Genomic DNA, 26,366 nt, shown 5'->3' with positions numbered 1-26,366 from the left:
ATCATTCAGTGCATAAATGGTAGTATTTGTGGCATTGGCTAGTCAATAATGGCACTTGATGAACAAAGTTATTTACCAAACAGGAGTTACTGATTATGTCAACTGTGCTTTAAATGTATCTGGTTAATTTCTTAAACTGCCTATTTATTGTCTGTTATATGCTTGATGTGGAGAATAGCTGGAAGGTGCCAGTTTTCTTTTGGGGAAAGGATGAGATTCTTCCTTCAGTCCTTTTCTTTAAATGTATTAGAACTGATGGTTATGACACTGACCTTTAGCATCATTGTAACTCTAATATTTTTGTAACCATGAGAGGCTTGAATCTGGGTTTCATACCAGACATAACTACTGCACATCTTTTTGTGAAGGCGGGATTTTTTGCAGCTCATAAATTACAGGCTGATAAATCTGAATTATAGTATAGTGGAGTGTCACCATACAAAGAAACTGTCTCAGGCAGTCAAGTGATTTCTTCTATTTAAAGGCAAAAATCAATACCATTTTGAAATGTTGGTTGCGTTTTCCATGTCTCCTGACTTGGAGTACTTAAGAATTTCTTCCTCTAAGTTGTACTTTTTATTAAATTGAGGTTTATTTTGGTACTTCAGCTATATTAGAAAGCAAATCTTTTTATCCCTTAACTGATGCAAATTCAAAGCCAGGATTTCTAATGCTCAGAGCTGTCTAATATTACATTGGAGGCAATTTGATGTAATTCAGTGTTTTGCTTGTTTTCAGATGCTAGTGCAGAAGTTTGCCAGGAAAACCCAGAGCACTCTATCTAATCAAATTACTGAAGGGACCACTCATGTCATAATGAAAACAGGTATACCAAGAGCTTTATGAACTGACAAAACATGTTAACTCTCTTCCAGGTGAGAAGTACCTATCCTAGAATTCAATGGGAAAGAACAGAAACAGACAGTTGATAAAGTCTTAAAAAATCAAAATTCATTTTTCCTGCTCTAGGAAGCAGTTCCTCAAGATTTACTTGAAATTGAAGTTCATTGGCTACTTATGACTCTGTTCTATTGAACTCAAACAGATATTTGTTATCGTGATGACTTTCACAATAAGCATGGATTCTAAATGCTTCTGTTCTCAGATATTTTGCTATAAAGATCTTAGGTTTAAGCTGCTCTCTTGAATACTTTATAAATTTTGATAAGCCGAGGGACAAATCCTACCCTTCTAGTAGCTGGCAAATTATAATTTTATTTAAAAAGTAATTCTATTAGCCTTTCTACCAGACAAAATTACTAGCATGAGTTCAGAGACTGGGGAGATAAATCAATGATAGAACAGAATTTTTAAAGTTGATTTGTGATATCTTGAAAATGATCAAATCTCAGGTCTGCCACTTTATCCCCATGTGATGTTGGACATGTCACTTGACCTCTGGATTAGCTGGCCTCTAAAATGCTTTCCTATCCTGAATCTCTGATCCTATGAACTTGATAAAAGGTAGAGACATATCATCATGAAACCCTGTGTTAGGGTGTCTCTCAAGGAGGCCAAGCAGCACTGTCCAGTTTTCAAATGGCTAATGCGCTAGGATGGTTGTGTTTGAATTTCATTATGCATCAACTTTATCAGCTGTTAAACAAGAAACTTTACAAAATAGAAGTGTGATGAGTTTTATGAAGAGGGGCTGTTGCTGATGGTGGCTTGTCTGTTGTGTCTTACGGTTTAATTAAATGCATTTCTCCTAAGTGTTTTTGCCACAGTTTTCTTAGTTCTTCAAAGAGGCCTTTGAAATACTGGGAAATAAACAGAAATTATCCTTTAGCTGTTGCTTTCTGAAGTCTTGATGTAGGAAAAAGAAAGAACCATGAGATCTTTGGCCTCCAACTAGCATATTTTCCAAGTACCCCTTGCCGGAATGCCAAAGGATTGGGGTCTCCAGATCAAAGTCCTAGGAAAGGCACATATTGCTTGAATTATCATTTCAGCATTATAGTTTCACACATATTATTTCTTCTTCCTTCTAGATATAACTGTCCACTAAAATAGATTTAGACTCTGTAGATATACCAACAATATCAGCCTAGGCTGTGCTTTGAATATTTTTTTGAAGACACCTAAATAGTTTTGGGATACAGAAAATACATTATATGGGATCCAACTTGTAGAGATTCATGTTTTTCCCTTTACTCCTGTAATGGTCCAGACTCTTCTAGCTTCTGATTTCTTCCTCCAAGTAGGTAGAATCGCCAGCCTTTCTCTGGTGGGCTAGGACCTCTTGAGCCCACTGTAGCCAGACTTTCAGGCTAATTACCAACTTCTACTGACTCCTTGTATGGTTTTTACTTTGTAGATGCCGAGTTTGTGTGTGAGCGGACCCTAAAGTACTTCTTGGGCATTGCAGGAGGGAAATGGGTAGTGAGTTTTCTGTGTAAGTACAATTTAACACACACATCCCCCTGTACCCTTCATGCTTTGGTTTTTCTGCTTTTTTTTTTTAACCTCAATGTCTTAACACCTGAGATATCTACAGTTCTGAGTCTGAATACCCAAAAGGCCTTTAATGATTATACTAAATTGGTTTTATCTTTAATGTATATTGCTTTGTTCAGATAAGCAGGCAATGTTGGGGAAATGGGTTTCTTTTCATAACTAATAGGATCTAATCTGTTCTATTAGCAGTTTTAGTCTGTGAAGGAGGCTTTTTTTAGATACTGGACTAAAATCGATGTGCATAAAGCAATTTCTAACATTTGAATTAAGCAGCAACCATGCCTGAGGAAAGAATCTTTGTTATACATCTTATAAATCTCTGGCTTTTTAGGGTTATATTCTATCCTTTCCACTAGTACTCTGCAAATGTTTTTTTTTAAACAGTATTTTTCCCCAGTTACACATAAAGATAACTTTTAACATTCTTTTTTTTTTATTTTGAGTCCAAATTTTCTCTCTCCCTCCTTCATGTCCCCCCTCCCTAAGATGGTAAGCAGTTTAGTATAGGTTATAGGTGTTCAAGCATGCAAAACATATTACCATATTAGTTATATTGTGAAAGAAGAAAAAAAAAATTTAAGTGAAAGATGGTATGCTTTGATCTGTATTCAGACTCCATCACTTCTTTCACTGGAGGTGGATAGCATTTTTCATCATGAGTCCTTTGGAATTGTCTTGCACCATTGTATTGCTGAGAATAGCTAAGTCATTTACAGTTGATCATCATACAATATTTTTGTTACTGTGTGCTGTTCTCCTGCTTCTGCTCACTTCACGTTTCCGCAAATGCTTCTTGATCAAATCATTGTCAAAAACAGTGTATTTTTTGTTGTGTATGACCTTTCTTTTTATGATCTTCTCTTCAGGGGTGGTGCAGTCTTTTAAAGAAGGCAAGGTGCTACCTGAGGTAGGTCCTTGATGTCCCAAAATAGCCAAAGACAGGCCTTATGCCAAGAAGTTTGAATGACTTACTGGTAAAAGGTAGCGATGGTGGTGAGAACATACTGGCCAAGAAGAAACCTGGAATTGAGACACAGAAGAATCAAGCAAGCATTTATTAAGCGCCCACTGAGTGCTTTGGCAATACAAAGATGAAAATGACTATTCCCTGCCCTCAGTGAGCTTATGTTTTAACAGCAGAAAATCTGTAATCAGGACAGCTAGGTGGTGTAGGAGATAGAGCACCAGCCCTGAAGTCAGAAGGTCCTGAGTTCAAATCCGGCCTCAGACCAAGCACTTGACACTTACTAGCTGTGTGACCCTGGGCAAGTCACTTAACCCCAATCACCTAAAAAGAAAGAAAGAAAGAAAATCTGTAATCATTCTCCAGAACTTCAAAAGGAATAGCTCTTTAATTAGGACGGACAGGGTAAAATGCTACAGAGCAAGAGAGCTGAGACAGTTGCCGAGATATGGCTGTATATCTTCCTGTATAGTCGTCGTAGTGCTTCACTGCTGTGGTTAAAGCAAGATCCGTCTTTTTAATAAGCAAATAGAATTTATTTAGAAATAAAATTACCTCGGGAAAATATTTGCTATTGATGATCTGAGAACAATGAGAAGTAAATAACATAGCATGTAGGAGGAAGAATAATTTTAGGAATGGAACCATGGAGGCACATTTGCCATTAGTCTCATTTTGTTGTTTCAACTGGCTGTTAAAAACTTTGTATAGCACACTCTGCCCATCCAGCTGGCTCCATGACTGAGCATGAAGGTGACCAAAGAATTTTCACATGCTGGTGTTTTGATAATATAGGAATGACTGCCCTACAGCTGGAAGACAACCTTAGAAGCCATCTAGTCCAACCCCCTCATATTTCAAATGAGAAAAGTTAGGCAACGGAGATTCAGGGATTTGCCCAGGTTCACACAGGTAGTAAACATCAGAGGGAGAATTTGAACCCAGGTCTTCTGACTGCAGAGCCAGTGCCCTTTTCAATGTCACACTGCCTCATTTATCAGAAAAATATTTGCAAAGGCTATCTAGCCTCCCTTCAGTCTCCCAGTACTAGTTGGCACTTTTTGGTTTGAAGATAGCCAAGGACATTTGACCTCTCCCTCTTCACTCTTTCACTCCCTTCTTCAACTCAAACTTTCCATTCTCCTTACTACAAGAAGCCGTTTTTGTCTTCCAAGTTTCATTAACCATGGAAATTTCTCGATTGGAATATGAGAAACCCTTTTCTCTTTAGAATGGCAGTATACAATTTGATTTAAAAGATGAGAGAATATTTCTGTTGTCATTACACAGCACAGTATTATCAGTTTAATCTAAATGCTAAGCAATATTTCGAGAAGAGATGGATGTTGGAAATTTAAATACATTATGTCCTAGTAAGGAGGGAAGCCAGTTGCTAGTTTTTGCCAACAGATTTGCCTCTGAGAACTGGCTGCAGCAGCTGAGATGCCAGTCATTTCATCTATCTGGCCAAATTTAGTGACATTTTTGGATAAATAGCAGCCCAGGAAAGCTTAACTCCCTAAAAGTGACATAACTTCCTGCTAAAGGCCAAAGAACCATCTTTTTCTTTGTCCTTTTCTTTCTTACAGTGTGACTTTGAAGTCAGAGGAGATGTCATCAATGGCAGAAACCACCGAGGCCCAGAGAGAGCAAGAGAATCTCAGGGGGTGAAGGTAAGGCCACTAGAAGAGAGCCCTCCCCAGAGAGGGGCCATGATTTCACCTCAGTTACTCAGGAAGAAGCCAGCATAGCCAAGCCGACTCCTCTGTGGACGTCTTACCAAGAAGGTGCTCTTCTGTCATGGTGACTTCCTGATGGTATTTCTCCTGTGCTGCCAACCTAAGGCACCCGCTCTGCTGGGGTTGCCAAAGGCTTATGTTTCTGGTTCACGCTTTTTAACCATGATGTCTTAGTTCTGTCTCTTTTGAGGGAGCACAGCCTAACACTTGAGAATGGACCCCCCTCCGAAAACTGGAGAAGAGTATGGCAGAAACTAGGCATAGACCCAAATCTCACACCATATACCAAAATAAAGTCAAAATGGATCCATGCCTTTGATATAAAGGCTGATACCATAAGCAAACTGGGAGAACAAGGAATAGTTTACCTATCAGATAGATCTATGGAGAACAGAAGAATTCATGACCAAATAGGAGATAGAGAACATTACGAAAAGCAAAATAGATAATTTTGATTACATTAAATTGAAAAGGTTTTGCACAAACAAAGCCAATGCAACTAAGATTAGAAGGAAGGTAGAAAATTGGGAAAGAATTTTTACAACCAGTCTCTCTGATAAGGGCCTCATTTCTAAAATATATAGAGAATTAAGACAAATTTATAAGACTACAGGCCATCCCCCAATTAATAAATGGTCAAAGAATATGAACAGAGTTCTCAGATGAAGAAATTAAAGCCATCTATAGTCATTGAAAAAATGCTCTAAATCATTATTGATTAGAGAAATGCAAATCGAAACAACTCTAAGGTACCACATCACACCTATCAGATTGGCCAACATGACAAAACAGGAAAATGATAAATGTTGGAGAAGATGTGTGTGAAAACTGGAACACTAATACATTGTTGGTGGAGTTGTGAAATGATCCAACCATTTTGGAGAACAACTTGGAACCATGCCCAAAGGGCTATAAAAATGTGCATACCCTTTGACCCAGCAATAGCGCTTCTAGGGCTATATCCCAAAGAGATCATACAAATGGGAAAAGGACCCACGTGTACAAAAATATTCATAGAAGTTCTTTTTGTGGTGGCAAAGAATTGGAAATTGAAAGGATGCCCATCAGTTGGGGAATGGCTGAACAAGTTGTGGTATATGAATGTAATGGAATACTATTGTCCTGTAAGAAATGATAAACAGGCAGACTTTAGAAAAACCTGGAAAGACTTGTATGGTCTGATGCTGAGTGAAGTGAGCAGAACCAAGAGAAGGTTGTACAAAAAAAAAAAAAGAGAATGGACCCCTTCCTCATTGGAGCATATCCTAGGCTTCTCTAGCCACAGGCAGTGGCAGTGGCAGTGACAGGGAAGGCACTGTGCAGAGAAGTGATCTAGGAGATAAGCATCAGTCATGCCCAAAAGCATTGAATCCAAGGGTCAGTCTAGCCTCAGAAATAACCATTCTACCTATCAGCCCTGGCAGTTTATTCCTTTAGACTTTTATCTTCCAACACTGAAAAGAAGCTGATGTCATTTGCTTCCTATCATGCCACCTCCCCAGAGAGTTGCAGCACAAGATGGCTAATTGTTTTGTTTTGTTTTGTTTTACCACATTGTGTGTAAGGTTGAGTTAGCCCCAGATCCCTCCCCGACTTTAACTGAAACACTGTTCTTGTTGCTGCTTGGTTAGGTATTTTTTTCACGGGCAGGGACCTTTGGTTGGCAGTGATGGAAAGTGGCTGGTCAGAGTGATGAAACTGTGACGATGCTAAATGTCACAGTGGTTTCTCCCTGGCAGAGAGAAATGTATTTGTCAAGGAGCTCAAACTGCAAATCTCTCATCTTCTCATTAGAGGCCCTTGTCAGCGAGTGTCAACCAAGCATAAGATTTGAAAATATCCAATCATTAAACATTTCACGTAGCATTTGACTCAGATGAGGCACCGAAATAGAACTTGAGCATTTTGAGTGGCTTTGAGTCCATGACATCACCAGCCAGTGACATTAGGGGCAGTGGTGTTAGGGTACATATTTCATTCACACAGGTGGCATAGTCGGTGTAAATAGGATCCATCATTTATAATGAGAGTAGAGTTGTTCCTTTTCTTTCAATAAGCTATAAAGTGGCATTGAAGTGGTAGCCTGAAATGCGGCTCATTTTTACTTGTGGTTGGGTTTTCAGCTCTTTCCAGCTTTAAGAGAAAGGGAGGAAGGAGTGGAGGTTTAGACCATTTTCATAATTGTCCCTTCTGAGCAGGTGAAAAGTATATTATAGAATGACATGGGTAGCATGACACCCTCTTCACCTTTCTGCCAAGAGACTTTCTCTTAGCAGAAAAGAATAGGATTGCCATTTTTAAATGCTATTCATGTCCTCTCGCATGTTCATTTTCAGTACCTTCAAACTTTCAAAAATCATTTATTTCAACATTCAAAAACATTTATTAAGCATCTATCATGTACAGTATACTCAACTTCCAAAAAGTAATATTTTCAAAAGACTTTACCTGTAGTGATGATTAGGGGAAATTATAAAGGGAAATCACCTGTATAATATGATATGAGATCCTCTCCTTGGAAACCAAGCAATCAGACCATTACAAGAAGATGACTTACCAGGCTCTTCCCTTTGGAGATTGATAATGTTTTCTGCAGCTTTCTGTGCAGGAGCTTTGGGCTCAGTAGAAAGGCAAAGGAGTGATTACTTTCAAAAGTAGGGAAAGGAAGGAATTCTACCAAACCTGTACTATGAGAAATCTATACTGGGGAAATACAAAGCAAAAGAAAGAAAACTATAGACCAATATTTGTAAGGAATATTGATGCAAAAATATTAACAAAGAGACTACAACAACATGTTAAAAGGAAAATGAACTCTGATCAGGTTGGGTTTTTGCCAGGAATTCTGGGTTGATTCAATATCAAGAAAACTGAAGATATAACACATCGTATTAATAACAAAATTAATAAAAATCACGTGGCTAGCCAATAGATATAGAAAAAGCTTATGACAAAATACAACACTTTTATATCAGAAACATTAAAAAGCATAGAAATAAAGAGACCATTCCTTAATAGATTAAATGACATCCATCTAAACTCAAGTATCTGTAATAAATACTAGAGGCCTTTTCAGTAAGATCAGGGATAAAGCAAAGATGTCCATTGATGCCACTATTATTTGATATTAGTAGGAGTAAAAATTTCATTCAAAATAACTATAAAATGTAAAAATATTTGGAAGTCTAGCTACCAAGATACACACAGGAATTATATAAACGCAGTCACAACACACTCTTTACAGAAATAAAGAGGCACCTAAATATTGGCGAGTCATTAACTGCTCATATTTAGATCTTACTAATGTAATAAAAATAATAATACTACTTACATCAGTTTGTAGATTCAGTGTGATGCCAATCCAGTTACCAAAGGGTTACTTTAGGGAAGTAGAAAAAAATGAAATTCGTCTAAAAGAACAAAAGGTCAAGAAGCTCAGAGAAAATAAAGAACAAAGATTGGAAAGGAAGGAAGCTTGCACTGCCAGATCTTAAACTATACCACAAAGCAGTAATCAAAGCTATTTGATACTAATTAAATATAGAAAAGTGGACCACCAGACCAGATTAGACACATAGGACTAAGAACTGAATTGAACTTGATAGCATGGTGTTCAGTAAACCAAAGGACCCCAACTATTCAATAGAAACTTCTGGGAAAGCTATAAAGCAATCTGGTAGGAATTATATTGAGACCTACATCTCATATCGTATACCATCATAAGATCCAAATGCGTAAATGACCTAGATGTTAAAGTAAGTAATGTAACCAAATTAGAAGAGCAAGCAAAGAGATGACTTTCACAAATAGCGATAAAATGAACAGTTGTAATTACATAAAGTCTGAAAATATTTTTACATGAACAAATTTGATGTTAGAATTAGCCGGGAAAGAGTTAGGAAAAATTATGGCAAAGTTCTTTGCTGACAGTCTGCTATCTAAAATGTATGGAGAATAGATACAAATGTATAGGGTCAAGTGCCATTCCCCAGTAGATAAATGGTCATCCAGTTAGTCAACAAGCATTGATGAAGTGATTCCTATGTGCTAGGCACTGTACCAAGCACTGGGGATAGATACATAGAAAGCTCCCAAGGAGCTCACATCTGGCCGGGGCCGGGGGGGAACACACGAAAAGAACTAGGTGCCTACATTTATTTTGCTTTGTAACAAATAAATTACACACTATTGTGCAAGGTGCTGGTGAAACAAAGACAGGAATCCCCAAAAGATTTTACATTCTATTGGAGAAGGCCACATGTACCCGAATAACTATACCTGACATGTAAGTCCCCAACTTCAGGGAGCCTACCGTCTGACGCAGAGTGATAAGAGGTTCCAAAGCATTTTAACATACCTCATCTTTGATCTTTGTAACAACCCTACAAGGTGGACGAGGCAGGCACCATGGTCTCCATTTTACAGATGAGGAAACAGCAAAATTAAATGACTTGCCCACAGTCACAAGGCTAGTAAAGGGCAGAGCTGGGCCAGGAGCCAAGGTCTTCTGACTCCTAGTTAAGCCTTTCTACTGTATGAAACTGCCCTTGGGTAACTATAGACAGAAAGAAAATGCATACACAGAGCCAAAAAGACTTTCTGACCTGCGACAGGATTCTGGGCATTGGATTGATGTTTATTGTTTCTAAGAAATAACAGTGGAAGCCATCACATTAAAGGAAGAGAAAAGTGTTTCCCAAGAGCTTCATTCAGTGAGTATAGAATTCTTTATTCTTTGATAATTTTCATTTGTCTTTCTCCAGATCTTCAAGGGCCTAGAAATCTGTTGCTATGGACCATTTACAGACATGCCAACAGGTAAGAAAATGGGGGACTATATAATAACATTCTCATAACAACTGTTCCTTTGCACCAACCAAACCTAGGGCAAGAAGAATATTGCAGGCTCAGCCAGCCTTTGTGTGTGTCTGACCTCCCAAAGGCCTCCTCAGATGGATGAGGCTTTCCAGGTGTGGATTTGAAAACAGAAATTTTCCTGTACCCAAACCTGGAGTGGAAAAGTGAGAAGTCATATATTTTTCAAAAATTCTTGCTTGAAGAAAAAGGGAAATTAATCAGTGGGGAGGAAGATGACTTAGATGTTTATAATAATTGAGAGTCAGACTGCTCAGTTTTCCCAAACCATCCTCTGCCTACACATCCCTCCTGTTACATTATTAACAGGCAAGAACACATGGCTGCAGCTTAAGCCTGTGGGGCAGGGCCCTGCATGGGCTCAGAGCAGCAATATTGGAGGGAATGTTTTTGATGAACATTTTCTAATATAAATTTCACCCTGGTCATTATGTGCATATCAGATGTAATGATTCAAGTGATTCCTCTTCAGACAAAATATTTCCATTTTATCACACACACATATACATACATACATACATACATACATACATACATACATACACATACATCCCTGCCCTGGTCAGATTCCATCTGCCTCTTATATAGCTGAAGTCTTCTTCCTCAACTTAGGGGGTGAGGCCTAGGCAGGCTTAAGTACCTATATCAGTGATGCACTGAACCAGCAACCAGGGAGGCCAGCAGAGGTATGCTAAATATTTTTCTTTCTTCTTTAGTTTCCTTTGTTATTGGCTATTGATTGGGCTTTATGAAATTTCCAGACATATTGTCACCAAGACATCTGAGAGGAATTTGTTCTTTTATAAAATGAAAAGTTGCCTGAAGCTCACCACACTTCCCTCCAGGTTTTGCTGGGAGTTCTATTGGCCTGGTCTCAGCTAGCCCATTCAGAGATACTCTGGAGGCTTAGAACGCCTCCAACCCTCATTCCTGTTACTTACATTTCTTACTAATCTGGAAAATGTAGACTAGTGAGAAGGGAAGCCTGCATAAAACTTCATGCAAGAATATATGCAGACATAGCAAGAAGTTAGCTCTCCCATTTGATGGTTCTTACTCTCCTTGCAAAAGTCATGCAATGAATCACCTCTGCAAATGACCCAGACTGCAGAAACCTCTTCTGGCTGCCACTCTCCCAGAAGCATGTGGATTCTGACTCCTTTTAGCGTGCTGAGGCTCTGTCCAGGGTGGCGTTTATTTTTTGACTGAATGAATTATCCTCCTGTCTCTTGACATTTGCAGTAATTACCACTGAGTGTGGTGCTCTCTACTGCCATGATTATCAATTACTGACTCAGCCTTAGGAGGAAAGGTTGCCTTTTTTTTTCTTCTCCATAGTTTCTTAGCCAGTGATTTAGCAAATTAATAGAAATTATCTTGGATTTTTTTTTCTTTTTCAAGTATCTCATTCAGGAGGATTGTCAAATCTGGTATCAGCTCTTGAATCTCTGCATTCATCACTTACTCCACCTTTTAAAGTTAGACCCTGCTAGCTTTATAAGTAGAGTTTCCAGGGTTTAACTCACTTCCTTCTTCCAAAGAAACTCATGCCTTTGGTAAGCAGTCTCCAATTCAGTGAGTGATCATCCCTCTTCCTGAGGCCTAGAGAGATTGCCCCATACATAGCCTTCAGAGGTGGAGCAGCTTTAGACTCCACAAGACCTGTCCAGTTCTGGGCTCCACCCAGAAATGGGATGTAGAAAATCTTTTATTGAAATGCTCCCGTTCATTCATTCATTCAACAAACACCTGTTAAGCACCTGCTATTTAGAGATCCCTAGACTAGGTACTGGGGGGGGAAAATTATATAAGGAAAAGAAGAAAAGCCACAAGGTTTGGATAAATCTTATCTTTCTTGCAACTTATAGACTAGCAGAGGGACAAGACACAAACAGAGCTGTAATATGTATGCAACATTGCATTATAAATGCACTAGAGAGTTGCAAAACGTGCTGTGTAAGATACAGAGAGGAAGGTTATTCCTGAAAGGGGAGATCAGGGAAGGCTTCCTAGTGGAAATGGCATTTAAGGGCTTTAAAGGCTGGGTGGGAATTCAGCAGGCATCCTGGAGAAGAGAGAGCATTTCAGGCACAAGACACAGTGTTGTCAAAAGGAACAGAGGGAGAAGTCATGTGCTGTGTTCAGGGAACAGAGAGTAAGCTAGCTTGGCTAGAGTTTATTGTGGGGAAGTTCATGATAAAAGAATAGAAAGGGAAGGGGGCCTCAGAGGGTGGAGAGCTTTGAGAGCCACACAAAAAAGTTTGAACCTTCCTCTGAAGACCCTATGGAGCCACACTCCTCAGATGAACCGAGAACTGATGTGACCAGATCTACACATAATAAAGATTGTGTGAAGGTTGGAATGGATTAGAGGGGAGAAAGAGCAGAGTCAGAAGACTGGGTAGGAGGAGGCTGTTGCAATAATTGTCCAGGCAGGCAGTGAGAGACTGGAGGGGAGGTGACAGCTATCACAGAGTTAGGATTGGCAGGGCCTTGGTGACTGTGGATGTGAAAGGTAATGAGGAATGAGAAGAACCAGAGCTGGACTTGTGGACGGGAAAGCTGGTTGGATGATGGTAGCACAGGAAGAATCCAGCCCAGAGGACCAGCAGGCATGTTTTGGATGTATAGAATTCGAGGTGCTAATGGAACATCTTAATGGCAATGTCCTGGACATACAGATAGCTAGCCAGCGATAATAATGGGGGTGACAACTTAGATTCATGTAGTGTTCTAAGAGTCACAGAGCCTTCTTCCTGTAACATTCAAAGCAAGTCGAGCACAGAACAGACTCAGGCTTACAGACATCAACATACAGGTGGTAGTAGAAATCTTGGGAGAAAATGATGGTGCCAAGGTAGATGATAGAGAAAAGAGAGCCCCCCATTAAGAAGATACCACGTCAGAAAGCTGAGGAGCCCCTGAAGGGGATAGAGAGGTTAGGGAGCTAATAAAAGAACCAAGAGAGTATCTAGTAGGAGGGTACAGTCGGCTTTGTCGAAAGCAACATGAAGGTCAGGTGATGAGGAATGAAAAAAAAGAAGGCTATCAGAATTGACAATTACTAAGTCATTCATGATCTTTTGAGAGAGCAGTTTCAGAGGGAGTGGAAGCTAGATTGCTAGGAGTTGAAGAGATTAATGATTAGTTACTAGATAGCCTTGGCAAAAAGAAAAAAAAGAAATAGCAGTAGAGGCGGGGAAAGAGATGGTGTGATAGCTGAATGGAAAGGAGGGCTTTGGGGGGATTAGGGAGACCTCAGCATGTTTCCCAGAACAGCTGGAAAATCAAAGATGGAAGATGTATGAGAAAGAGGAAGTGATCACTAGAGTATGCCAGAGGGAATGAGGCCACAGGATTGACCCCTATGGCCAAGGGAAGGAGAGTGCCTAATGATGAAAGACCAAGGGTCCTTGAGATTCCAGGGTAGTGAATAGTGAAACATAAAAATAGTGGACCATGTGGTTCTAGGACTAAAGGCAAATGAACCCATAATGAGTTGAAATGGACTGGAAAGATAAAAAGGACATGAGATCAAAATAAGGGCAGAGAGTGGACCGAGTGTAAATGTAGTAAGAGGCGAAAGGAGAGCAGGTTGTGGGCCTGGAGCAGTGTAAATCTGGAGTCTGAAGTGTGACTGCCGCGATGTGGTTGAAATGGCATAGAGAAGGGTGGCATGGGTGGTTAAAGAACTGATAGTCTTGGGGTTGTCATTAAGAAGAGTTGGAATCAAATAGCTGTGTCACTTAACAGTCGAATGAGTTAGAGCCAAAGGATCTGGGTTCAAATGCTGTTCTGCTACTTTACTGCTCACATGACCTTGGTAAGTCACTTCATCTCTAGAGGGGCCTCGATTTCATCATCTGTAAAATGAAAGGGTTGGATCAGATGGCCTCTAATATGGCTTCCAGCTTTGAATCTATGACCCCAATTAGAATTGTTTAAAAGACATTCAAGAAGTAAGGTGTTCTCTCAGCAGAAATTTTTAAGCAAAGACCAGATGACCACTCATCAGCATTATTTCAGAAGGCATTAGCTAGATATTGGTCTGATTCGATGACTTCTATCTCCCTCCCAGTTCTGAGATGTGTGTGGCTGGAGAAGAGAAGATAACCCCAAGCCAGACAGTCAAATCACTTTAAAAACAACTGAGGGAATAAGGGATAGTGAGGCTAGAAAAAAGGGCGAGTAGGTGTGTACCTTTTAAGGTGCATAAACCTCGAGAGATGAAAGGTCACTGATGACTGGTGACAGGAATAGTCTGGAAGTAACAGCAGGGAGCAAGATGTTATGTTCATTGTTCATCCTTCTTTCCAGCCCTGTTAGGGGAAGTAGGAGTGGGAGGGACAAAAATTCACTCTAGAATTCATTAGAACTTGGGGTGTTCATACTCCAAGAGCATGCCTGTATGAAGGCTTGTTCCCAAGGCTAATTCTCCTTCATTGTAGGAAGTCGGAGCAACCAGACCAGGAGAGGAAACCTGCCACCGCCTCGAGGCCACATGTGGCCCTCTAGATCCTCAAATGTGGCTCTCTGACTGAATCCAAACTTCATAGAACAAATCCCTTTAATGAAAGGATTTGTTCTGTAAAACTTGGACTCGGTCAAAGGGCTGCAACCCAGGACCAAGAAGGCTATATGTGGCCTCGAGGCCCCAGGTTCCCCACCCTAAACTAGACAGACTGTCGTATAACAGACTTCTTCCTTCATTGAAGAGTATTTCAAGAAATGTGGCATCTTCCAAACAAGACACACTGTGGAAGAGACAAAGAATGTCAGCTGAAGGGTTTTTTTGTCAATAGAGCAGGGGGTCTGGAGGACATAATGGAATGGGTTATGTGATAGACTAGACGGGTAAGAGTAGTCGGGTGATGGGAGCATGCCAAGTGAGTCTCTTTGGACTGTTTGCTCCCAAGCAGAGTAGGTGATTAGCATTAATGAGACTGCATAACAGGACATAGATTGGTGTGGCTTATACAGCAGACAAACCTTACCCAAGAGAGTTGACCCCATACCTCCTAAGAGTTTGGGATACTGATTCTCCAAAAGTGTGCTGGGCCTCCTTGAAGCCTTGTCCCCTAGTAGAGTCCTACTAGTTCCTCTTAGAGGCAGAAGGTCCTGATATGTAAGGGACTTCTTCCTTGACAACAAGAGCAGAAATAGGGTTAAAAGAACAAAGGCTTATGGGAAGTGATGGGGCTAATAAATGTGAACATTATAATGTTATGATTTGTATGTCCCATGCAGATCACTTAGAGTGGATGGTGCAGCTCTGTGGGGCCTCAGTAGTGAAGAAACCTTCCTCGTTGAGGCCCAGACTGGTGAGTCTTGTGTGTCAAAGGAAGGGGGCTCAGGTTGGGGTTAGTCAGGAGGGCAAGATATACCATTTGCTTTCATAGCAGAAGGGAGGCAGGGATGATTCATCTCCTGTGGACTCTCATGGGCCCCTTTTTTGGCTCAGAAATGTCCCTTCCCTCTTCTTCCCCCGCCCCCAAGTTTTTTCTGAGCTTGAAGAACCATTGATCTAAGAACCCTTAGGATTGTGAAGGTGGAAAAGGTGCCTTGGAGGTCTGCTAGTCGTGCCTCCTTATTGGACAAAGGCGGAAACCAAGGCCCAAAGTGGGGGCAGTGATCACAGCTCTCATTAGCGAGCCAGGACCATAGAGCATCATCAAGGTTGAATTCACTGACCTGCAAGTTATCTCCTCTCCCATGGCAAAAGTTTCCTTTCTTACTCATCCCTTAGCTACCCACAAGCTATTTCGTAACAGGAAGACCACAGAGTGGCATGGTGAAGGACTGTACCTCTTTCCCCTCCCCTTTAACATGGTTTTTTTCTCTTGGGATCACAGGGTTCTTCTCCAGTTGTGGTTGTGCAGCCTGATGCATGGGAAGATGACAGCAGTTTTCAGGGTAAGGTGCACAGGCACACACGCGTGCACGTGAGCACACACACCATAGTAACAGGACCTCAAATCTGGAGCTGGGAAGGACCCCAGAAGCCATCTTGTCCAGGGCAGGCAGAGCGATTTGCTCCAGATCACACAGATGCATTAGAGGCAAGATGTTAATCCCAGACCTCTGACTACAGTCATCACTTTTTCCTCCGTAACACACTGCCTCCATCAGGGCTCTTTCCAATGAATGTGGAAAAGCCAAGATTTGAACCCCTGTCCTCTGACTCCAAATCCAGTCTGTCTGCTGTTACTCTAATATAGTAAAGGATCTTGTTAGTTTTTTAAAAAGTCATTTCTAGCACAGTAGCTGGCACATAGTAGGCACTGAACAAGTATTGATTGATTAATTAATAAGATTGCCCAAAGAAATGAGACTTTGCTCTCAGGGGTCTTCCTCTCCTGTGTACAAAGTCTTGGGAGTTTTGGCATACGCTATAGTTCGCCAAGGTTCATGATAAGAGATCTTTAGACTAAAGGATTTGCTCTGACCCCAGAAGCTCCTACACCAACTTGTGTGGGAGGGTGTTGGCCAGACCCTAAAGTCCAGGCATCAGAGGGCACGATCCTGATTTCTGGTCTGTGCTTTATGTCATCCCCAGGAGTCGGGCTGATGTGTGAAGTGCCCATAGTGACCCGGGAGTGGGTGCTGGACAGTGTTGCCTGCTATCAGCGCCAGGAACTGGACACCTACCTGATATGTCAGACCTCCTCGGGCTGCTGCTGATCCCACCTGGACATAGGTGGAGGCCAAGGCCGGCCCAGGGAGCCAGCCTCCCCAGACACACGTGGTTCCTTTCACTTATCCTGGCCTTCTGCAGTCCAGATTATGAAACATTTTGTCAATCAGCCTGGAAAGGGCTTCTGGATATGTGTGTATGTGTCTTTTTAAAAGACTTTCTGCTTCAATCTCCCTTTTGAAATCTGCCTTGAACACAAAATGTGATTTGTCACCTGCAAAAGAATTTAAAAGCAGATTCTTCACAAAGAGAGAGAGAGCAAGATGCTGATTCATTATTTATCACGACAGCCATGTCCCTGCATATTTACTCCAGGGGAGCTTAGACATATAGTCATTTGTGAAATCGACAGCACCAGGCTTGGGGCATAAGTTTGGGCTTGCTCAGCCTCCCAAGGATCATGTGTTCCCCTGGTTTAGCTGATGTGGACAGGGAAGGGCCCAGAGCCTTCAATGGAAGGAGACTTCCTAAGGATCGGTGATGTGTCACTGGCCGTGTGGAGGCGGCTCTTTGTTTCCTAAGTGTCCAGTGAATCATTTTAAAGAGAATTTAGGGGGACAGAAATGGCATGGCTGAAATTTTAGAGGCACAGTGTGCAGAAGTTTTGGAAAAACCCTCTAAAATCTGGCCTCTAGCTAGTTAATCCCTAAAGAAACTCGCCTCAAAGGAATCACTTCTGTAATTCAGCACTGGTAATAAATAAGATATTTATGACCACAACTCTGATATATAATGTTAACTTAAAAATATAAGATCTCTGATATAAATATTTCATGTCTGTAAAATGACAGATCCCAACGAGAGGGGCGATATTGCTTTCCTTGAGGTGAAAAAGATGCTGAATCACATAGCTTCATAAATAATTTTCCTTGCTGAAGAAAGAGAAAGTGTTTCCATAAACTCATTATCCAAGACCATTTACAGCCATTGGAAAGACTAGCTCTTCCCTAGAGCTCCACTGTACCCAGGCAATCATGACTTGATTGTGCAAAGTACGTTTTGTAAATATTGTGATACTCGATAGCAAATAAACTTGATGGCAAATGCTTCTCCTAATTGAGACTGATTGCCGTCACAGCCACTCATTTCATTCATCTTCACACCATCCTTTGGAGGGAGGAAGCGTCTCCCCAGCAGTAAGAAGGCAGAAACTTTCTTGTGCCATATGCTATAATGACTGCCCTATCCTGTGATAGGGACCCATCATTAATTCCCCACCCACCTTCGGTCTTAAATACTTTGGGCCTTAAATAAACTTTGGAGAGATGCTGGAGTGAAAATGGACCCAACTGTAGAACTGGCAACTCCCCACTTCCCTCATTTAGGGCCAGGATGGGAGCTAGAAGAGATCTAGACTGTAACAAGAATAAAGCCCCCCACCTGCCTTGCTTTAGTATGTGACATCTTGGCCCCAAAGCTAACTGGCCTTCCCACTCCCCATACCAAACCAAGTCAGTCTTCTCTCCACCATCTAGCCTTCCAGAGTAAATTCACATTCTCTTGGTAGCCAAAATGGCTGAGCATCACCTTCAGTTTGAATGTTATCGTTCAGTTGTGTCTGACCCTTTGTGACCTCATTTGGGGTTTTCTTGGCAGAGATCCTGGAATGGTTTGCCATTTCCTTCTCCAGATCACTTTACAGATGAGTAAACTGAGGCAAACAAGGTTAAGTTACTTGTTCAAGGTCACGGCTAGTAAGTGACGCCAGATTTGAACTCAAGAAGATGAGGCTTCTGGACTCCAGGCCCAGGGCTCTGTGCACTATGGCGCCACCTAGCTGTCTCAGCTTGAGATACTTATCTCCAAAGCCCACCCTAACTAACTGTCTGTCTTCTAGCGAGATTTAAGCTCTCAGCATCCCTGTTACTGGTGAGGAGAGGAGTGAGGCTGTGCAGACAACAGCTGCCCCTTTTGACACTGCCCTTGATTTCAGTCCCAGAGCTTAGAATAACTGGCCCTCCTGGAATGGGGAAGTGGGGAGTGAAGTTTACCTCTTATCCTTGAAAATGTCTTTCTCTCCTGAGTGTTCATAGAAAAGTGATCAACCTTAATAGCTAGTATCTATATACCACCTGCTATGCATCGAGCACGTGCTAAGTGCTTTACAGATAAAGTATTTGATCTTTACATCAGCCCTTGGAGAGAGGTGCTATTATTGCCATTTTACAAATAGGGAAACTAAGGTAAACAGGTTACAGTCTGTGTCTGAGGCAGCATTTGAACTCAGGTCTTACTGATTCCAGGTCCAGTGCACTGTCCACTAGGTCACCTAGCTTACATCCCCTAGTATTTACTGCCCTCTCAAAGGGCAGAGAAAACCTGCTGTGAAAGTCAATTTACTAGGACTAAAAACCCTTTAAAATGTTTTCAATTCAAAAAGCCAAGTGATAAACTGTCTGTTGTCCAAAGACTAGACTAGCTAAGTTTGGAAAGGCTCGTCCCCAGGTTGACTGCAGGGCCATAAATTTTGCAGCTGCAGCAGTTCCCAAATACCATCTCCTAAGTCCCAGGAGAGTGGCTTTCTGCATGGAGGGAGGGAGGACCCGCACTAGATGAAATCTTGGACGCCAGAATATATTAGAGCCTTGCTGTGGACGTTTTGATTAAGCACCTCTTTGCAGGCCCAGTGAAGGAAGCCAAAGGGATGAATAAATATGACTCGGTCCCTGCCCTCCTGCAGTTTACAATCTATTAACCTATTCATCTAAACCTTAAGAACTTGAAAATAATGTCTGCTGAGAGAGCATTTAAGTCCCTAGCCCCAGAGCTCTCCTCTCACAGGATTCAACCCAAATGGCTTGGCTCTGCATATGGGAGACATTTAAAACATGTTTATTGAATTTTTTTTTAAAATAGCCCTGTTTTAGAGCATTATCAAGCGATAGGATAAGTTATCGGCTCCTTTTGGACACCGACCTTGATCTTGACCTCCCTTCCCCCACCTCTTTGCCATGGGCACAGCAGCCCCCTCCCCAGCCCACTCTGACCTTGCTGCCTCTCACACACACAAAAAAAAGATGAGCCCATGCAACCAGAGCTGGCAAGGAAGGGGGAGAGAAGAGGGAGGATTATTGTGCCTGAGTGGGGAAGGAGGCAGGAAAAAAGCCCAGGCAGATTATCTCTCTCCTAAAAAATGCAAGCAGTGTAGTCAACAAAGTATCTGCTCCAAACACTCAGGAGAGAAAAGAAAGGAATCAGTGTTAGAGCTGGCCAAAATGTGTCCGGTGAAGGCTGGGAAGGACAGATAAGGGCAGCCCCAGAGGCTGAGGCAGAGAAGAGCCAGGGCACCGGGAATGGAAGGGCTTCCAGGAAGGAAACTGGGGAGAGAATCAGGAGGGAGGGGGATGGACTGAGTGACTGAAATGGCAGAGAGAGGCACTGCCCTGTCCCCCAACCCCCACCTCAACAGTGTCTCAACATAATTCCCCAGACATCCCATAAATTTGCTTGCAACAAGAAAAAAATAGAAGAATTAACTTGGCCAATTAGAAGATAATGAAGACTGGGGAGACAGCCAGCTCCTGCTGCTGAGAAGGGGAAATCAAGGAAGCCCTCCACTGAACCAGAGCTGAGAGGTCAGGGAATGAGGGGAACAGCATTAGGAGGTCATTTGGGAGATCTGAGATTGATAATAGTAATAATAATAGCTAACATTTATATAGGGCTTACTGTGTGCCGGGCATTGTGCTAAGCATTTTACAACTATCTCATCCAATCCTCACAACAACCCTGGGAGATAGGTGTTATTACAGATAAGGAAACTGAGGCAAACAGCGTTTAAGTGACTTGCCCAGGGCCACCTGGCTGGTAAATATCTGAGGTTGGATTTGAATTCAGGTCTATCCTGACTCCTCTGACTCCAGGGCAGCTAGGTGGTTCACTGGGCTCGGAATCAGGAAGACCTGAATTCAAATCTGACCTCAGACACTTCCTAGCTGTGTGACCATGGGCAAGTCACTTAACCCTGTTTGCCTCCGTTTCCGCATCTGCAAAATGAGCTGGATAAAGAAATGGCAAGTATCTTTGCAAAAATAAATAAATAACCCAAAAGGGGTCCTGAAGTTCAGCCAGATGTGATTGAACAACTATAATCCAAACCCAGAGCTCTAACCACTGCACCACTCTTATCTCTCCTCACCTAACTTCTATTCTCAACCTGGAGGGTGGTAAGCAGCGAAGAACCTATATTTCCCAGTTCTTATGGCTTTGACCCTGAGTGGCACAGAAACAAAAGACTTAACCTAAGTCTAGAAATTAGAGTCTGGGCAGCCAGGTGATAACAGTGGATAGTGCCCTGCCTGGAGTTAGGAAGATTCATCTTCCTGGGTTCCAATCGGACCTCAGATACTTATTAGCTGTGTGACCCTGAGCAAGTCACTTAACCCTGTTTGTCTCAGTTTCCTCTTCTGTAAAATGAGCTGGAGAAGGAAATGGCAGACCACTCCAGTATCTCTGCCAAGAAAACACCAAATGAGGTCACAAAGTGTCACACATGACTGAAAAAAACAACTGAACAACAACAAAGAAATCGTAGCCTATTTTTGTTCAGAAGAGAGAGGATCCCGGCTGGTTGAAGATGGAAAAAAGTGTGGTGGGGCCGGTGAATGATTCTTATCTGCAAGGCTTCATTCAGCAGCTACCTTCAGTTTATTCCAAACAGCTCTTTTAAACCCATGAGAAGGAAAGGGAGAATATTTAATTATAATAGTAACTCAGAGTAGAGAGGCTACACTGTTTACATACATACAGATAGGTACGCAGAAGTAGGGGCTAGATGTCTAGTTTGAGGTTTAGGTGGTTATTACTATTTAAATCATTGTGAAACCACAGCTGTAGCCTCTGACTCCAGAGGAGAAATATGCAAATAACGATTTTTTTTAAAGGCAATTACAGACAGTCCCTCAAGGTAAGGAAAACAAGTAAAACAAATTATTTTGTCATTTATCTTTATTGACTGGCAGTGTATCTGAGGCATACACATACCCTGGGAGGCAGGCCTGGCAAAGAGAAAAGGATAATGGAAATGGAGAAGGAGGCAGAGATGGAAGAAACTTCCCATCTTTTAAGTTCAAAATCAAATGCTTCTTCCCAGAAGCTACATTTGTTGTTTTTCAGTCATTTTAGTCCTGTCCAACTCTTTGTGACCCCATTTGGGGTTTTCTTGGCAGAGATGCTAGAGTGGTTTGCTATTTCTTTCTCTAGCTCACTTTATAGATGAGGAAACAGAGGCAAGCGAGGTTAAGTGACTTGCCCAGGGTCACCCAGCTAGTAAGTGTCTGAGGCTAGATTTAACTCAGGGAGATGAGTCTTTCTGATTCCAAGCTCACTGCTCCATCCTCTGCGCCACCTAGCTGTCCTTGTGCCAAGCTATACCAGCCACAAGTTGGAATTGACTTTTTCTTCCTCACAACTCCTATCATAGCACTTTGTACCTAGAATCAAAGGATATTGAGATAGAATGGCCCTTCATGGATCCTCTAGTGAAAAAGTGAGGTGACGCAGTGGGTAGCATCCCGAGTCCTACAAACCGCTCCGGTACCTCTGCCAAGAAAATCCCAAATGGGGTCCTGAAGAATTGGACAAGACTGAAAAATGACTTTTATGAACCCTTCATAAGTCTTTCCACAAGTTGATCTCTTTTACACCAATTTTAAGACATTTTTAAGACCAAATTGAAGACATTTACTTGCCTTCTGATCTCCTCATTATAGGTAATTCACTACCCATCCATGCCTTATCTTCCTGCCTCATGACTCTTGTCTGCGTGGGTTGGGCCATGAATCCTTGGCCAAGGGCCCACTCACTCCACATACTGATGGCTTTCCTCTACACCTCTTTGCATTCCCTAAATGTGGACCAAAGGAGCATGACGGCTGTTCCCCAGTTATCTCCTGCACTCATTCTAGGGCTGAACTGGCCCACCTCCTCTTCTGGGTCACAAATCTAGGGGTAGCTTGATGGTACAGTGGATAAAGTGCTGGGCCTGGAGTCAGGAAGACCTGAGTTCAAGTCCAGTCTTAGCACTTACCTAACTATGTAACCTTGGGCAAGTGACTTAACCTCAGTTTCCTCATCTGTAAAATGGGGACCATAAAAGAAATGGCAAACCGCTTCAGTAGCTTTGCCAAGAAAACCCCAAATAGGTTGCCAAAGAGTTGGACTCCACGAAACATCAGCCACAGCAATTGTACCTACCTCCCAGGGTTGTTGTGCAGATCAAATGAGACAATGATTGTAAAGCACTTAGACAGCGTAAGAGTCATGTAAATGTTAGCTATTATTATCATTAATCCCCCATACAACACCACTTCTTTAGTGTAATTCTTCTTGAGTAATATGCAGCCTCAAGCCCTTCCTGGGTGACTTGCAGCTTTAATATTTTTAATAAGGAGGGTGTGGTCTTCTGTGACTCATGGCCCTTCAGCATCACCAGAAGGGTACTGATATTTAAAAAGAAAGACGTTTGCTTCAAGGAGACAAGTGTCCGGAGCCAGATTTGAACTCAGGAAGATGAGTCTTCCCGACTCTAAGCCCTGTGCTCTGTGCATTATGGCGCCACCTAGCTGCCCAAAATTCACTCTTAACCAAGGATTTACTCAAAAGGCGTTATAAGAAGGGTAGGTACAAAATATTTCTCCCCATAAAACTAGGAGACACTCTGCCACAAATACATATTGTATTGATTGGGATAGTGGGTACAATGGTACACGCCCAGAGAGAACAATGGTAAAGAGGCATAGGTGTAGGGGACACATGGTGGAGGCAACTTACAACTCTAGAACTTGAGGGCTTCAGTGTTCTTACAAAGTTCACAGCTGGCAGCTAGGTGGCTCAGTGGATAGAGCACCTGGCCTAGAGGCAGGAGGACTTGAGTTCAAATCCAGCCTCAGACACTTACTAGTTGTATGACCCTGGGCAAGTCACTTAACCCCTATTGCTTCTCAAATAAAAGAAAAGAAAAAGAAAAGAAACAAAGTTCGCAGCTGTACTGGGCAAGTTGGTCCAGTGCTAGCCTGGGCTTGATTCTCAAAGAGCATAAAATCTCTTCTGGAGAGGTTGCTCAGCTTGGCTTGCTCCTGAATGAGTCAAATGGTATATTGCTCTGCCCATACCCTCAGCCTCCCTCAGGTCCTCCTCTCTCAGGCTTGCCATCTCCCGTGTAGGAGGTGGGAAAGCAGAGGCTTGGCCTTTCCTTTTAATAAATCTTCCTGCTTCAGGGATAGGTCCACTTACTGAGGGACTTTGGCCAAACCTATGGTGACCATCCATTACATTTCCCAAATCTTCCTCTCTGCAGGCTGGGTTACATAACCAGGCAATGGCCATTTGTCCAATAATCACTACAGATATACCTCAGAGATATTGTGGATTTAGCTCCAGGCCACCTCAATAAAGCAAATATTACAATAAAAGGAATTGCATGAATTTTTTGGTTTTATAGTGCATATGAAAGTTATGTTTACACTATACTGTGGTCAATTAAATGTGTGATAGTATTATGTCTAAAAAAAACCGATGTTCTAGCTGACAGCTAGACAGCACAGTGCATAGAGCATCAGCCCTGGATTCAGGGAGACCTTAGTTCAAATCTGGTCTCAGACACTTGACACTTACTAGCTGTATGACCCTGGGTAAATCACTTCACCCCATTGCCTCACCAAAAAAAAAAAAACACAATGTGCACACCTTCATTAAAAAATACTTTACTGCTAAAAAATGCTAACCATCATTTGAGCCTTCAGTGAGTGGTAATCCTTTTTGCTGGGGGAGAGTCTTCCCTCCATGTTGGTGGTGGCTGACTGATCAGGGTGGTGGTTGCTGAAGGTTGGGGTGGCTGTGGCAATTTCTTAAAATAAGACAACAACAAAGTTTGCAGCATCAGTTGAATCTTCTGAACACTTAGAGGCCATTGTATGGTTATTAATTGGCCTGATTTCAATATTGTTGTGTCTCAGGGAACAGGCTGGAGAAAAGAGTGAGGGAAGGGTGGGGAGCGGAAGGCCAGTGGGGCAGCAATCGGAACACACAGATTTGTGAATTAAGTTTGCCATCTTAATAGGGACAGTTTATGGTGTCCCAAAACAATTAAATAGTAACATTAAAGATCCCTGATCACAGATCACCGTAACAGATAAAATAATAATGAAAAAGTTTGAAATATTGTGAGAATTACCAAAATGTGATGCAAAAACGTGATATGAGCACATGTTGTTGGAAAAACAGCGCTTGATACAAACCTTCAATTTGTGAAAAAAAAAATATCTGTAAAGTGCAATAAAACAATGTATGCCTACATAGTTAGGTGGCACAGTAGATGTGCCAGGCCTGGAGTCAGGAAGACTCATCTTCCTGAGTTCACATTTGGCCTCAGACATTACTAGCTGTGTGACCCTGGGCAAGTCACTCAACCCTGTTTGCCTCAGTTTCCTCATCTGTCAAATGAGCTGGAGAAGGCAATGGCAAACCATTCCTGTATCTCTGCCAAGAAAACCCCAAATGGGGTCACTACAGTTCTGAAGCTCAGCATTATTTTGTTTTGTTTTTATGCACTAAGAGTTCAATGCAAGGGAGTGGTTGAAGGAAAAAAAAGAAGCAATCGACATCCTGGGAGCAAGTTGTCTTAGCTGGGCTTTTCATAGGCCAATGAACTACTCAAAGCCTGTTATTCTTTACAAGGTATAGAATAACCCAGCACTTTCTAAGCTGTGAGTTACCACCCCATATGGAGTCGGGAAAAATTTGGCAACAGTAAGAGGTTTCTAAAGACGCAAGAACCAAAATTTAATTCAAAACCTAGCGCATACTGAGTCCAAGGTGTTTCTGGCAGCACCGGCCCATGTTACATCAGGCATCTTCACTGCAGTCTTGGTTCTGAACACACAGCATGTGCACTTTGCACTATACATGCCCTCAGGCCACACAACACCAATGAACACTGCCTTGAAAAGGGGGAAAAGGGGTGGGGGGGGGTGGAAAAAGTTTAAGAGGCCCTGGAATCCACCCACATCCAAAAGGGCCTCACCTTCTACTAAGTGAAAATGTAGTCTAAATCTCCTTGTCTCTATAACTTGCCTGTACAACCTGCAAATGTTGCTGAAGAATGAAAGCAGGAAGGCTTGTAGACCTTTATTAAAGCTGCTGGTAAAAATATTAAACAACCCAGAACAAAGCAAATATCCCTGGAGCATTCTACCACATACTTCCAGCCACATTGATGGGAGACCATTGACATTGCTCTGACATCAACCATTCAACAAATTCCAAATTTACCTGATTAGAGCATCAGCTAGGCCACATTTCTCTATCTTGTCCACAACAATGGCATAGAGATGCAGGCAAATGTTTTATATATCATTCCCCTGACCTACCACTCTATTAACTCTGTCAAAAAAAAATAGAAATGAAGTTAGTCTGGCATGACCTGTTTTTTTATTTGGTTGTTTTTTTTAACCTTAATTTTATTTCCATTTTAAAAATCTGTTTTCTTCCCTTGCCCCTCTTCTTGCTCTCCATTTAAAAGAAAAACAAAAACAAAAACAAAACCTTTGTAGTTAATATTCATAGTCAAACAAAACAAATTCCCTCATTGGACATGGGATAAAAAGTATATGTGGCATGACCTGTTCTTGATCAATTA

General features: G+C 41.8%; 1 protein-coding gene across 2 annotated transcripts in view; it reads left to right on the top strand.

Moving 5' to 3' along the window:
* The window catches only part of BRCA1 (BRCA1 DNA repair associated), a 73,041-nt gene extending 55,252 nt beyond the window's left edge, over positions 1 to 17,789 (top strand). For both annotated transcript variants that reach the window (XM_020972622.2, XM_020972620.2), the window contains exons 16-23: positions 739 to 826; positions 2,318 to 2,395; positions 3,324 to 3,364; positions 5,011 to 5,094; positions 9,924 to 9,978; positions 15,283 to 15,356; positions 15,888 to 15,948; positions 16,592 to 17,789. In XM_020972622.2, the coding sequence (XP_020828281.1) occupies positions 739 to 826; positions 2,318 to 2,395; positions 3,324 to 3,364; positions 5,011 to 5,094; positions 9,924 to 9,978; positions 15,283 to 15,356; positions 15,888 to 15,948; positions 16,592 to 16,716 (606 nt within the window). In that variant the 3' untranslated portion in view covers positions 16,717 to 17,789. The remainder of the gene's footprint in view (positions 1 to 738; positions 827 to 2,317; positions 2,396 to 3,323; positions 3,365 to 5,010; positions 5,095 to 9,923; positions 9,979 to 15,282; positions 15,357 to 15,887; positions 15,949 to 16,591) is intronic.
* The last annotated feature ends 8,577 nt before the right edge of the window (positions 17,790 to 26,366 follow it).

The sequence above is a fragment of the Phascolarctos cinereus genome, unplaced genomic scaffold, assembly GCF_003287225.1.
Source record: "Phascolarctos cinereus isolate Bilbo 61053 unplaced genomic scaffold, phaCin_HiC Scaffold_5;HRSCAF=322, whole genome shotgun sequence".
Classification (NCBI taxonomy): Eukaryota; Metazoa; Chordata; class Mammalia; order Diprotodontia; family Phascolarctidae; genus Phascolarctos; species Phascolarctos cinereus.
Note: the sequence above shows the minus strand (reverse complement) of the source record. Positions and strands in the feature narration are given on the sequence as shown.